This window comes from Diabrotica virgifera, chromosome 2 (assembly GCF_917563875.1).
Source record: "Diabrotica virgifera virgifera chromosome 2, PGI_DIABVI_V3a".
Lineage (NCBI taxonomy): Eukaryota > Metazoa > Arthropoda > Insecta > Coleoptera > Chrysomelidae > Diabrotica > Diabrotica virgifera.
In genome coordinates this window covers 254,094,175-254,110,359 of record NC_065444.1, presented here as the reverse complement: position 1 = coordinate 254,110,359, position 16,185 = coordinate 254,094,175, and the positions used below count along the sequence as shown (strand labels likewise).

The following is a 16,185-nucleotide window of genomic DNA, read 5'->3' as shown; positions in this document are numbered from 1 at the left end:
TTAACGGTTTATTTATAATATTCTGCGCTATACCATAATATATTCTTAATACAATAATTTTTAAATATTCTGCTTTTAGTTAATTCTGATATATCGCGTGTGTTCCAGGTTTTCTTATATATGGTGTGAGACATGGACATTAAACAAATTAGAAGCATAGGAATGTTGGTGTTATCAACGGATCCTAAAAATACTGTCGGTTTCGCACATTTCCAATGAAGATGATGGATTCAGCACGTCTGCTCATAAACATCATAAAAAGAAGAAAAACAGACTCAACCGACCATCAAATTAGGGAATCTAAACACCGTCTATTTCGCCTTATAATACAAAAAATAGTGGAGAGAAAGAGATGCATTGATCCAAAGAAACTTTCATGGCTGCGTAATATTAGGCAATAGCGTGGTTCTGCAGTAGAAGAATTATTTCGCGCAACAGCCGATAGAGAAAGGTTTCAGAAAATTGTAAACATAATGACGACCAACGTCTGAATACGAAAACGGCACTAAAGAAGAAGAACATGTCTGAGCATGTAGTGCCTATAAATTTGAAACTACAACACAGATGCATAGCAAGATAAAAGTTACAATAACTAGGAAAATAAACATGAAATACCTAGAATGAAATTTTTATCAGTAAAAAAGCCTAAGCAAACCAGCAGAGAACCTATAATTATAGTTCCCACAGTTAAGGAATGGCTTATAAATTCTAGTATGTGACTGCGGTATCATTAATCATTAAAAAATTAATTGTATATGAATAGTTGGAAAATCCTAGTAAAGTAATTATATTATTGTACATCAATACACCGATTTAATGATTTGATGAATTTAATAATGGTTGTTACTGAGTTAAAACAAATAAGAATTACTATTTTCATTGGGAACATCACCATCCGTAAACAATTAACAATCTAGTAATGGTAAATGTGTATGTACAAATATAACTTATGTAAAATTTATAAATGCCTTGTAAGGAATATCATTCAAACACGAGTATCTAGTAATAACGTATCTTAAGATAAAACTTAATAAAAACAACTTTAAGATGATCGAACATTAGAGTGGTTCAAAATAAATGGTTATATTTTTTTCTTTTGTCCGATATTTTTTTCGTTTCCTTGTGATGCAAAAATAAGATCCTGAAAGTATCAGTCCTTAAAATTTTTTTCTAGAGGTCGCTCAATTTTTTTTCCAAAAATCTCGTTATTTTTTGTTTTCTCAAGTAAAAGAAATAAAAAAATCATATTTTGCGTATTTAAGTGACTACATTTTTTCATTTAGTTTAATGATATTCAATGTTGTTCTGAAGCTATTTTCTTGTGGCATTTTTATAATCAAGTCTATTCAAATGGGAAATAAGCCACAATTTTACCTAAAAATGATTTTATTAACGTTTCGACGCCCAAGTCGGGTGTCGTTGTCAAAATACAAAATAATACTAAATAAACAAAAATGTTGTTGCTTAGTAAAAAATTCTTCTAATAATTTATTTAATCTGACTCATTTATATCGGCAATTCAGACACGTATTATACATTTTAAAGTAGACGACTTTAAAATGATATTGCCAATATTGATGAGTTGCGTTCCTGGGACGACTTTACTAAAAGATAGTTCATTCGATTACATGAAATCAATCCCAACTCAAGAATATCCGCCACAAAAAATCATAGCATGTGATCTGTCTTTAAAAAGACAACCAAATGCAACGGTGGCACTGAAATTCTCGCGTTAGAGATTCCATAGTGAATAAAATTCCATAAAATTAATAAAATCATTTTTAGGTAAAATTGTGGCTTATTTCCCATTTGAATATACTTAATGATATTCAAACACGGAAAAAATAAAAACACTAAAATAAGTGAAATATGGACCTTTTTATTTCTTTTAGCCAAGAAAACGAAAAATAACACGATTTCTGGAAAAAATAATGTTACGAGACCTTTAAAAAAATTTTTAAGGACTGAAACTTTAGGATCTAATTTTTTCATCACAAGAACGTGAAAAAATGATTGGACAAAAGATAAATTGATTAAAATCTAAAGAATATCGATTTATTTTGAACCACTCTATTGAACATCATATTTTGTGCAAGTTTTACTGCTCTAATTAAAGCGTTTTATCGCCCATCCTGATAGGAGATAAAACGTATTTTATCACATTTAGTTATTTACTCTTTTGTTTAGTTAAACACTATAAAGAATTAAAATGGTTTATTACACATCTCAACTTCATGGCAGTCATTTTATTTTTAATAAACGAGGAGTGATTGCGCAGGCTAGGGAATTTTCCATTGCGTTTTTAAAACTCCCAACATCAATGTCATAAAAACGTAGACAATAATTACCCAGGGGAACAATTTGTACAACAATTTCTATGGAGTTTTATCCATCTTATTCCCTTCCTAATACTTGGTTACAATTACTTACTTGGAGCCTATCCTATAGGGCTTTTCATTCACAGTCATTTGTTTCGAGCTTCTTTCATGTCACATAATATTAATATATCTACGTCGTACGTTATTGGTATATACCAATGATCCAAACCAAAGACGTATGACGTAGATATATTAATATTATGTGACACATGGCAAATGACAATCGATGAAAAGCCCTATTCACCAGTCACTGATGAATATGCTCAATGTTGAACCGTCAAACGGGCCATAGAAAGCTCAATTTGAAATTCTAAACTGTTGAATTTCTGCTTCCCTAATTATAAAAATTAAAATATTAAAATTGTTCTATGAGTTACACATTCCAAAATTTTACAAAACTATAATACATCTGCCAGAATAGTGTTATAAAAGTTAGGTCACAACATATAGTATAACTTGTTGCGTTTGGTCACAGTGAAGTTAGATATTAACAATATTTGAATTGTCAATATTTTTTTTTGTAGCCGTCACGAAAACTAAACTTTTGGTTTTGTAAAATGAGTTTAAAGTGCTAAGCATCAAAATGAATGCACCACCTTAAAAATGGGACATTTTTGAGGTCTCGTATTTCCTAAACCTGTTGTCCGATTTTAGTGACTTTTTTAGTATATTATAGCTTTATTCTTCAAGAATATCGATGTAATAATATTATTGCTAAACATGTAAGTGTCATTGTATACCTGGTGTAACAATGATAGTGTGTTTTTTCCTCAAAGTTTGGAACACCCTGTGGAATATTCTGGCTTATATAAAATATTGAAATTAAAACTCAACTGTAGCCTTAGGCTTTTTTAACATTATGCTTTCTATTTCATTGGATTATGTGGGATAATAAAAAAGTTAGGTACTTTAACAACTAGAAATGTTATTCATCACTACAGGGTGTTTCTACATAAGTGCGACAAACTTTAAGGGGTAATTCTGCATGAAAAATATTGACCGTTTGCTTTATAAGCATATGTCCACAAATGCTTCGTTTCTGAAATACGGGATGTTGAATTTTTTCTTACAAACTGACGATTTATTTATTGCTCTAAAACCGGTTGAGATATGCAAATGAAATTTAGTAGGGTTTAGAGGTAGTTATTGCACATTTTTTGACATACAATTAAGATTTTTATATCCACCATTGGCGTGCATACGGGATGTATCTAAAATATTTATACCCGTATGCACGCCAATGGTGAATATAAAATTCCTAATTGTATGTCAAAAAATGCGCAACTACCTCTTAAAACCTACCAAATTTCATTTGCATAGTTCAACCAGTTTTAGAGCAATAAATAAATCGTCAGTTTGTAAGAAAAAATTCAACATCCCGTATCTCGGAAACTAAGCATTTGCGGACATATGTTTATAAAGCAAACGGTCATTATTTTTTCATGCAGAATTACCCTTTAAAGTTTGTCGCACTCATTTAGAAACACCCTGTATTGATGAATATCATTACTAGTTGTCAAAGTACCTAACTTTTTTATTATCCAACGTAAGCGAATGAATCAAAAAACAAAATGTTAAGAAAGCCTAAGGCTACAGTTGAGTTTTAGTTTCAGTATTTTATATACGCTAGCCGCTAGAATATTCCACAGGTTGTTCCAAACTTTGAGGAAAAAACACACTATCATTGTTACACTCGGTATACAATGACACTTACCTCTTTAGAAATAATATTACTACATCGATATTCTTGACTAATAAAGCTATAATATACTAAAAAAATCACTCAAATCTGACAAGATGTTTAGGAAATACGAGACATCAAAAATGTCCCATTTTTAAGGTGGTGCGTTAATTTTGATGCTTAGTGTATAACCGCGTTAGGCTAAGGCTCCACGGGCGGGAAATTGACGCTAGCAGTAGCAGTAAAATGAACTTAAGGTTCCGCGGAACGGAATAGGGATAGCCGAACTGTACCGACTACAGGACTTGTGCGTAGTCGGTTCAGTTCGGCTATTCCCATTCCGTTCCGCGGAACCTTAAGTTCATTTTACTGCTACTGCTAGCGTCAATTTCCCGCCCGTGGAGCCGTAGCCTTAGTAATTAAAATTCCCAATTCCTAATATAGAAAGAATCTTTCTGGTCATCGGAGAAAATCATATTTCTTTATACAAGAAATATTTGTCATTAAATCCAGCAAACACAGCATATTGTAGATTAATTGTTAAATTTCTTAAGTTACCGCATCCCAAACAATACACCGGGCACTGTTTGCGAAGAAGCTCAGCTACTTTATAGGGCTTTTCATCGATTGTCATTTGTTTCGAGCTTCTGTCATGTTTCACATAATATTAATATATCTACGTCATACGTCTTTGGTTTGTATCATTGACGTATGACGTATCTTGTATCTCAATAACGTATGACGTAGATATACTAATATTATGTGACACATGACAGAAGCTCGAAACAAATGACTGTGAATGAAAAGCCCTATTAGCTGATTGTGGTGGTGGTAGAATCAATTTGATTTATGTTAATATCTAACTTCATTGTTACCGAACGCAACCCGTTATACACATTCTGCATTACGTATGGCCTGTATTTTACAATAATAGGGCATTCCAAGACTTTGACGTTTATGGCAACTCTGGGAGACAAACGTCAACAATGTATTTATTTATATTTTTGTACCACATTGTTTCCTAAGTTTTTCACCGTTAACAGTTTTTTAGTTGTATTTTCCGAACATTTTGTTGTAGATTTGTGTAGTTTTTAGTTGTAGAAATACTTGAACGACTTTATTTAGTTTTAAGCAGTGAAATATATGCAGTGAAGCAAATAAGCATGAGCGAATATTTTCGAAAGTTGTTGGTAGACAATACAATACAGATGTTGCTAGAAGGCAGAGGCGGATTTGGAGATTTGCCGCCCTGGGCTATCCACAGTTTGCCGCCCTCCACCTCGCCATTTTTTACTTTTTACCTAAATTTACCGCTCCTGAATTCTGCCGCCCTGGGCACTTGCCCATTCAGTCCATATGTAAATCCAGCCCTGCTAGTGGGTACAAGCAAAAGATGGGCAAAATAAATAATATTGGTCTATTTTCCCTCAAGGTGTCTGGAGTTAACCTACATTGGAGACAGTTTTTCAATCGTAAGTACATAACATGGACATAGTTAGTTATACATATAACATTTTTATAGGACGTTTTATAACATTTAACCATGATTTTTGTCTCTCAGAGGATAACTTATTAAGTTGTTTTATGCTTAAAATGTAGCACTGATGGTAACCGATAAAATTGAACTTTACCATGAATACTTCGCATTTCACACTTCAAAACAAAACAGAAATTAGACATACATATTTATCTTTTTTAATTAATTCTTCTAGTGAAAATGTTAAATTCGTCCTTGTACAAAAAAAAATTACAAAGAAACGCAACTAAAAATCTAAAATGCATTAAGAACTGATAGTACATTTATGTATATCAGTTTCCCAAAACATTTATGTTTCCCTCCCAGCCGCCATATTGATTTAATTTCGACATGTTGGAATGCAACTGTACTCTGGCAAATGTATTACATTTTTGAAAAAGGAATGTGTTTAAATTGTAGAACATTTGATTTCAATGCATATTCCAATCTCAAGACTTTTGAGGTAAAATAATTATAAAAGCAGGAATTCAACAGTTTAAAATTTCGCAGTAAGTTTTCTATGGGCCGTGTCAGGATTCATCACTCGGTATGTGATGCTGACTATTATCATTCCACGAAAAGCTATAGACAAAAAATAAGATGCTTTACCATTAAAAAATCATTTTTACATATAATACCGCGACTTAAATTTGGTCAAAATGTTCCCCTGTATTAAAAATATTGTCTCTGATAAATAACAATCATTTAATGGGACAAATTCCGTGTATGCGCACCACCGGCTGAAATTTTCAGGATAGGCCTACCAATCCGTAATAAAAATATACTGTTTTCTTTAAAGCTGGGCAAAAGAGCTAAGCTGGTTATACAAGAAAGATAGAGATGCGGAACATAAAAATTAAACAATATACAGATCACTATCTCCTAAAATTCTCAAAACATTTTCATCGATGCATGTGATGTTTTTGTTTGTTTGTTATTTTCACTGCTTAAACTCCCAAATTCACATGAAGATGCGCCGTGGTAAAAAAATCATCTGACATAAAAGTCTTTTTTTTTTCTGTCAGGACACAAAAATATCAAAGGTTGTATGTGTGGACCTATAAGACGGTAGGAATTTTCTTTTTTTATGATGATCTAAACGCATTAGGGTGCGAGCATTTTCGACAATTCTTCATCTTGTAGACACCCTTTGAGGAATTCATCTTGTGTTAGTTGTCCGTCGTTGTTTTCGTCCATCTTGGCGAAAATGTTTTTGGCCCTTTCTTCGGCGGAGTCAGCTGGCCTGTTGGAGGAACATGCTCCCAACATGTCGTATATTGCCTGAAACAATGACAAACGTTTAATGATGGTAGTTTATTAGAGAAATATGTTAGTTTCAAGAAAACTGAAGGAAAACTGAATCTTAAAAATCAGTTTTTAACTTATCTACATAGTTTGCAATCTGTTACAATATTTGAAGACTATCCTGCAAGTGGCAACAGTAGTTCGGTTGATTTTGATATAGGGTTTTGTAATATTATAGGAGGTGGTTTAAAAGATAATTACGTTTTTTTTTGTTAATTTCGTAGCAATATTTACACCCCGTAGAATTGTAGTGACTCGACATCAAAATTCTATTTTATGTTCAAGCGATTTTTAATATAGTCTACTATTGTTAAACATTAACAATATAGCGAAATGTTTAATTTTAGAGTACAGAGTGGGTCGAAATTCGGAATGAGTATTTTCTGAGATTTCTTAAATGGAACAGCCTGTATTTAAGTATTGTAATGAAATGATATTTTCTGGTACTTTTTTATTTCTTAAGCATTCCTTATACCTAAATGCTTTAATTTTTAAGTTATTCGTGATTCTTTAAGCCAAACAATAATTGCAACAAAAATTGCGTGAAATTTTATTAGGCGGCCGTGAAAATATCCAATCCAAAATAATTTTTCGAAGAAAAAAATACTTAATAATATAGCCTGATTCTTTGTTTATTAATATTGGATGAGATATCCAAATACATTCGTAGTTAAGGTTGTTGGTGCTTGAAATATTAATCACACATACAAAATTCACCCTAGTTGGCTATGACACAAAATTGGCTTAAACATTTCTTCTTCTTCTTCTTCTTGACTGGCTTTACAACTCGGGGTGAGTCTTCGCCGCATCCACTATGGCCCTCCATCGTCTGCGATCTTGCGCTTCGATTTGCCATTGTTGTACCCCAATCCTAGATAGATCGGTTTCAACATCATCCTTCCATCTTTTTCTGGGACGGCCCACTGATCTTCTACCGTCTGGTCTCTCGAAGAACACTGTCTTTAGCACTCTGTCTTCCTCTGATCTTGCTACATGACCTGCCCATCTTATCCGATTAGCTTTTATATGTCTGACGATGTTTTCAGTACCATTAGTACTGAATGTCAGTAGGCTTAAACATTTGACATTATACTATTTATATAGTTTCAGTTGATTTGTTACCATTACTAACATTAATTTTTCTAATGAGGAACTGATTAAAATGGCTTTGTTAGTAGAGTATAACAAAAATGAGCAACTGCGATCAATTATTATCAGCAATTCTATGATAGACGACAAATAAGAAGAGAAACTTTGAAAGTATACTAAAACGGTCTCAACAGACTAGATACTTAGATTGTAAGAACGGTTGTACTAATATGCAGATCCTCAGTGACACTAAGGATTACATTTAATTTCTGTTTTCTTCATTTACAATAGTTTTTGTTTTATCAGATTTATCATAATCTAAGTGTCCAGTTCATTGAAACCGTTCTAGTATATTTTCAAACGTTTCTCTTCTTGGTTGTCGCCTATCAGGGAATTTATGATGAAAAATTCTTATTGCTAGTAGCACATTTTTGTTATTGTTCGTCCGCTACAACTTTTCCCATGCGTCACGATTCATTTTCAAACAAATTAAGTCAAAACATAAAGTAAAACGAACGTCGATGTGTATATACATTTTGTATACCGTATACTATATACTACACACATCGGCGTACGTTTCACTTTATGTTTTGACTTAATTTGTTTGAAAATGAACTGTGACGCATGGGAAAAGTTATAGCGGACGACCAATATACTCCACTAGCACAAAAATCTTATTATGGTGTATTCCACGAATATACGACTGTTTTGAATTATCGCGACAACGAATATTTTAGTGTGCAACATAAGAAGTACGAAAGTCTTTTGCTCTAATAATTACTCCAATAAACAACAATATAATTTGCAATTTACGTTTGTTCTTCATATTTTGCACAGTAAAATATTCGTTGTCGCGATAATCCAAGAGGGTCGTATATTCGTGGAATGGGGTATAATCAGTTCCTCATTAGAAAAATTCATATTAGTAATGGTAACAAAGCAACTGGAACTATAAAAATAGTATAATGTCAATTTTTTAAGCAAATTTAGTGTCATAGCCGACTAGGTAGAATATTGTATGTTTTGTAACGTGTAGTTCTTCTAAGGACGACAGACTGAGTAAAACACAAGTTAAAAAACAAGTAAATATATTAAAGATAATTATATACAGTTCAAAACAAATAAAATAAAATATAATTCCATCTTCTGCAAAGGAAAAATAATATTAAATTTTATTACAGTCATCCGATCATAATAGCAACATTAACATAATACGATAAACCATATATACAATAACAATGTCGCTACGTTAAATCAACATAGCCCTATATTCCGATCCGGAGATCATTCCTCGCTACTACCGCCTACTGCAATAACGATCGTGGCAAGACCCCACGCCACTACGGTGGCGTCTACCTAGGCATAGTTCCACCTCACAAACGGTGCATCTTTGCCAAGCCAGCTAAAGCTCGTTCAATACGCGAGCAGCAGCTGTTGAGTCATGGTTAGTTCAATACGCTACCCACGACTCATCTTCTCATTTTCCTGGTTCGCCTTAAATATGCTCTCGCTGCCACTACTCCTTCGATTTCCCCCAGCGGTGCTATGAAGAAGGAATGCGCAAACACTGACACTCCTTCGGTCGTCTATGGTATTGCAACTCATCGCTTGCCGAGGTATCATATCGTTACAGTTTTTATTAATATTTTGCGCACCAACAATCTTAATTAACTGCGAATTTATTTGGATATCTCATCCAATATTAATAAATTAAGGATCAGGCTATACTAAATTTATAATCAAAATGCAGTAGAAATAAACAAACCAAGACACGTTAAATGCTACTAAGAGCTCTCCCGAATTATAATTTACAATGTATATATTGTAAATCCCAAATCGTGATTTCCAAAGTTTATACATTGTAAATTATGATTGGGTAGTGCTCCTAGTAGCATTTAACGTGTCTTGGTTTGTTTATTTCTACTGCATCTTGATTGTAAATTTAGTTTAGATTATGATTATTCACGGCCACCTAATAAAATTTCACGTAATTTTTGTTACAATTAATGTTTGGCTTAAATAATCACGAATAACTTACAAATTCAAGCACTTAGGTACAGGGAATGCTTAAGAAATAAAAAAGTACCATAAAATATCATTTTATTACAATACTAAAATACAGGGTGTTCTATTGAAAAAAACTCAGAAAATACTCATTCCGAGTTTCGACCAACCCTGTATACAAAATTAAACATTTCGCTATACTGTTACTGTTTAACAATAGTAGATTATATTAAAAATCGTTTAAACATAAAATAAAAATTTGATGTCAAATCACTACAATTCTACAGGGTGTAAATGTAGCTACGAAATTAACAAAAAAACGTAATTATCTTTTAAACTACCCCGTATAATATTACAAAACTCTATATTTTAAGAAAGGAAACATTGAAGAAAATCCAAAAATGTAAAAATATACAGGGTGTTCCATTTAAAAAAACATAAGTTTGTGTTACCCTGTCGATACGCACGCCCCTGTATATTTCAAAATATTTTTAAATTATGGTCGTATCAGTGCCCCAACTTTTACCTCAATAACTTTTTTTCGTATCTCTTACGACAAACGAGTAATTGGACTTTGTGACACTAATGCCCCACCCTGTATTTAAAAATCAATTTGTTTTGTGCTAAATGCCCTGGTCTATCTTTAAACTAATTAACAAATGCATTTGCAAACGTCGCATGTGTCAAAATGCAATATTTTTTTAATCTGCAATCTGCAAGCACGAAATTTATTATGTTGAGCACATAACTTCCAGATAGACGTGGTGAAGAGAAAGCTCAAATATGCCGTTCTATTTAATTTATGGCCCACATAACTTCGAACTAGGAAACACTATCATGAAAATCCATGTGAATGTTCATTGAATTTCGGATCATCTCAATTTACTGTAGTCGTAAATGCAGCAATGTCTGCACAATGTGCATTTTAGAAAACTTAATAGAAATGGGAGTTTACGATCCTTTTTACATCATACTTTGATGCTTGGCAACTTAAACTGTTACAGTTTAATATGCACTACGGAATTACATTACAGGGTTATGTCTCATATAAGGCAGTAATAAAATTTGAGATGAAATAGTACAGTCGATTATTGATCTCTTTGTAATAATCATCCGAATAATAAAATTATTTGTTTTGTCAATTATTTTAGAGTCGCAACTTGTCTGTTGTAAGGTAGCTCACCATTAATTATAAATTAAACACAAAAAAACTTACTAACATAAATAATTCGTACCCAATACAGGGTGTTTCATTGGGAAAGTAACATACCTTAACTGTAGAAAGATTACACTTAAGCGATCTCAAAAATACCATACTTAATGGGTCCTACTTCATTAATAACAACGATACTGGGTGTTTTATCTATTTTGCCATTTTCTTATTTGGTTCATAACTTTTTAACCACACGGTATATTTATTTTATATTTGGCATGCAAATATTCTTTAAGGTGAACAATCAATTAATTTATTTACAATTGTAAAAAATCCAGGTCCGGATTAAAAAATATTGGAAAAATATTCCGATGCCAAAACAACACCCTGTACATTAAATTTCTTAAAATGGATTTTGCATTTGAAAATAGGATGAAAAACTAAATTTAGTGGTATACTTTGAATTTTCGGCAAAATGACTTTTCTGGTAAAATTTTGAATTTGAATTCTGAAATTATGTGAATTGCAAGAGCTTGAAGTAGAAAAATATTGAAATATGACTTACAACTTGTTAACCACACTGTATATTTATTTTATATTTAACACGCTAATATTCTTAAGTGTCAAACCAATTAATTTATTTACAATTATAAAAAATCCAGGGCAGGATTAAAAAGATTTGGAAAAATGTTCCAATCCAAAAAAACACCCTGTATATCATATTTTTTTAAAATGGATTTTGCATTTGAAAACTGGATGAAAAACTAAATTTAGTGGGGTACTTTGAATTTTCGGTAACATAATTTTTATGGTAAAATTTTGAATTTGAATTCTGAAATTATGTGAGTTGCAAAGCTCGAATGAAGAAAAATGACTTAATTTTAATTAATACCATTATTTAATCTAAATTGGTAAAATATTAACGTTTTGACACATAACAATAATTTTTCATGATGGTAATTTTCAATAAGTACTTTAGTTTTGAATAGTTATTATCCTGCAATTTTCCGCTGTTTTGTTTTAATTTTTAGATACTTTGTTGATTAAAGTGATTTTTTGTGTTGATTATTTGTATTGATTAAAGTGTTGATATTTTTATTGACTCTATTATTTATTCCTTATATAAAGATAGTCCTGTCGCCAGTGGGGGTACAACGGCCTCCTCAATTCAGATGGACTTACCCAAGTTTTTTTTATGTACTTTGACCCGTAGAACACGAATTTTTTGGGTAACAGTCGATCCGGATGTCGATAAGATTGTTATAAACAAAGAACTTGAGGAATCACATAACAGCGATTTTTCGCAAAACAAAACGTTGTTTTGTATTTTTTGGGTCATTCTAAGCAAAAAATGTTTTTACAAGTTTTTTCGTAGGATAGTTTTCGACATAAGCGCGGTTGAACTTTCAAAAAATCGAAAAATTGCAATTTTTGAACCCGAATAACTTTTGATTGAAAAAATGAAATAGCAATTCTGCTTACCGCATTTGAAAGTTCAAGTCAAATTCTATCGGTTTTGATTACTTTCATTGCTAAAAATTAATTGTTTTTATTGTTAAACAAAGCTATAAGCACATAGTGATTGAATGATGTTTTCAATGCATTTCCCATTTGAAATCGAATGAGTAGGCGCGCATACACACAATTTCTATGTAGATTACGTACATTAAAACGCATGAATTGGGCACGGGAAACACTATGTGTTTATGGCTTTGTTTAACAAATAAAAACTTATTTTTTAGCAATGCAAATATTCAAAACCGATAGAATTTAACTTGAACTTTCAAATGCAGTAAGCAGAATTGCTATTTTATTTTTTAATCAAAAGTTATTCGGGTTCAAAAATTGCAGTTTTTCGATTTTTTGAAAGTTCAACCGCGTTTATCTCTAAAACTATGCATCCTACGAAAAAACTTTTAAGATCATTTTTTGCTGAGAATCACCCAAAAAATACAAAAAAATGTTTGTTTTGCGAAAAATCGCTGTTATGTAATTCCTCAAGTTCTTTGTCAACAAACTTATCGACATCCGGATCAACTGTTACCCAAAATTAGTGTTCTACGGGTCAAAATACATAAAAAAAACTTGGGTAAGTCCATCTGAATTAAGGAGGTCGTTGTACCCCCCCCCCCTCTGGCGACAGGACTAAGATGAATATTCGGTATAAACTATTTGTCACTCACACAAATTAAAAAAAACACTAAAACTGTAACATTTCACCAATTTAGATTAAATAATGGTACTTATTAAAATTAAGCCGCATTTTAATTTTTTTCTACTTGGAGCTCTCGCAATTCGCAGAATTTCAGAATTCCAATTCAAAATTTTACCAGAAAAATCATCTTGCCTAAAATACAAAGTATACCACTATATTTAGTTTTTCATCCTCTTTTCAAACGAAAATCGATTTTTAAAAAATTTTAATCCTCCGTATCGGAGAAGAATGACAATTGTCATTGTGACAAATACTCCTGTCACAGAGGTCTAAAGGTGGGAAACTATGTAATGTAATGTTAATTTCTACGTTTATATCGATAATTTCCACCTCTACTAGTTTCATCCCTTTTTATTGCACAATGTATTATGTTTTCTATCTTTTGCGTTTTTTTGCCGGTTATAAGCGCGCTCATCACTGTACATAATATAATCATTTTGATCACACCACATAAGGAGTGAACATTATTTTACTAATACACTAGTAGAAAACAGTTTAAAAGAGTGGCTCTTTATGTATGGGCGTTGTTATGTAAATTAGGCGAGGTGTATTAATGTTTCCACAAATTCATAAACATATTTTTAGTTTTAATTGCTCTTATACAACTCCCACGCAAAAACCTTGCCTCAAAGCTTTTGATCAAACACGACAATTACATAGAGCAAAACGAAACCAAAAAACCTTCATAATCCCGATATCCACTGACCTATCGCTTAATGAATTTGATATTTTCCCAACCCTTTCGTTCTCTTTACCCGAGCCGGAACAAAGTATAATAAAAAGGCCTGTTTGCAGCTTTAATAAAAATATCTTGGATTTTCCCTGTCTGATAATTTATATATTTCCTAGAATCTGGGGACAATTTATTTTCTATCTCGTTCTAAAACATAGGCTCTTATAGAAGGCGCTATTGCCAAATGTTGTGAAATGCCCAGTTTTTCCAGGAAAATTTTATTTTTGGGGTCCCGTAACGGTGTAGTCCCTTTACTAAGCCACAAAAAGCCGTTCTACCCCCACCACAAAAAGCGACAAAAATGACCATTTTGGACCTTGGAGATTTTTTTTTTCAAAAGTTCCCTAGAATCTGGGGAAAAATTGATTTTCTATCTCGCTCTAATACATAGGCTCATGGAAGGCGCTGTAGCCAGATGTGAAATACCTAGTTTTTCAGGAAATCTAGGAAAGTTTAATTTTTGTGGCCCCGTAATGGTCCCTTTACTAAGCCACAAAAAGCACTTCTACCCCCACCATAAAAAGCGTCGAAAACGACCAGTTTGGACTTTGGATTTTTTTCAAAATTTTCCTTGAATTTGGGGAAAAATTGATTTTCTATCTCGCTCTAATACATAGGCTCATGGAAGGCGCTGTTGCCAGATGTGAAATACCCAGTTTTTCAGGAAATCTAGGGAAATTTAATTTTTGTGTTCCCATAACGGTAGCCTTTCTTAAGCCACAAAAAGCCGTTCTACCCCCACCACAAAAATGGTCAAAAAAGACGTTAGATTTCTTCAAAATTTCTCTAGAATCTGAGGAAAAATTGATTTTTTATCTCGCTCTAACTCCTAACACATAGGCTCAAAACAAATGGAAGGCGCTGTTGCCAGATGTGAAATGCCCATTTTTTCAAGAGGCCTAGGGAAACTATGTTTGGTCCCGGAAGGGTATAGTGTGCCAATAGTATTTACTACTGTGCCAATCCTAGCTTGCGTGGAGGAGGAGATCGGAACTGAGATTTATTAAAAATAATAGCAAAAGGAAAAAAATGATGCGTTAGTTTTGCATAAAAGTTTCGTATAAACATATTTTTAGTTTTAATCGATCTTATATATCTCCCACGCACCAAAACCTTGACTCTAAGCTTTTGATCAAACACGACAATTACAGAAAGCAAAACGAAAGCAAAAACCTTTATAATCCCGTTATTCACTGACCTATCGCTTAATGAATTTGATATTTTCCCAACCCTTTCGTTCTCTTTACTCGAGCCGGAACAAAGTATAATAAAAAGGCCTGTTTGCAGCTTTAATAAAAATATCTTGGATTTTCCCAGTCCATTAATTCTCTCATCAAACTCAATTTGTGTGCTCGTTGTTCGAGTGGGGCAAAGTGGGGCAAAGGGTGAAGAGATCGTTAGTGGCGTAGCATCGAGATTCCAGCAGTTTAAAATTGAACTTTCTAGGATATATTCACTTGAAAACTTACATATTTATACATTGTAGATTAGTTTACATTGGAAACTTAGATTTGTTAGCTTTATACAGCGTGTCTACTTGAGTTGGAAACATATGGGAAACTTTTTTATTATTAATTTTACGAAAAAAAGTTATTCTTTATAAAAAGTTCTGCATGCCCCAAAACCTAAGATTCAATTATCAGATATCAAATTTTCTCAATATTATACGAGGTATGTCAAAAAATATGAATTTCGGCTAAGGGTAAAGTACCTTTATTTCTCTCAATATCGAAAATTCTTATTATGAAAAGTTGTTTGGAAATAAAAACCAAGCTCAAATATGTAATTACATGCTTCTAAATGGAAAAAAATATTTTCCAAATTTTTCTCAAATTTATTGATACTAACTTCGTAGGTTGAACCTTGCAAAATGGACACAAGTCCGGTTTTATTTTTTTTCTGGCATATCAAGGGGTGCTTATTATAAGACTAACTTTTTCTGAAAAAATTTCGCCCCGGAACCCCCCTTTTCACCCCTTTAAAGGGGGTAATTTATGGTTTTTGCAGAACGTAGCCCTTCCTGTACCTTTTACAAAAAATTTCTTTTTTAGAAATATGAAGAGGACTATATTTTCTACGATTTATTTCCGACAGCATCTCTCTATCATCCA

General features: G+C 32.5%; 1 protein-coding gene across 1 annotated transcript in view; it reads right to left on the bottom strand.

Moving 5' to 3' along the window:
* Positions 1–4,783: 4,783 nt before the first annotated feature.
* The window catches only part of LOC126880548 (neuronal calcium sensor 2), a 437,164-nt gene continuing 425,762 nt past the window's right edge, over positions 4,784–16,185 (bottom strand). Inside the window, exon 5 of the mRNA XM_050644479.1 lies at positions 4,784–6,856. Coding sequence (XP_050500436.1) covers positions 6,680–6,856 — 177 coding nt within the window. The 3' untranslated portion in view covers positions 4,784–6,679. The remainder of the gene's footprint in view (positions 6,857–16,185) is intronic.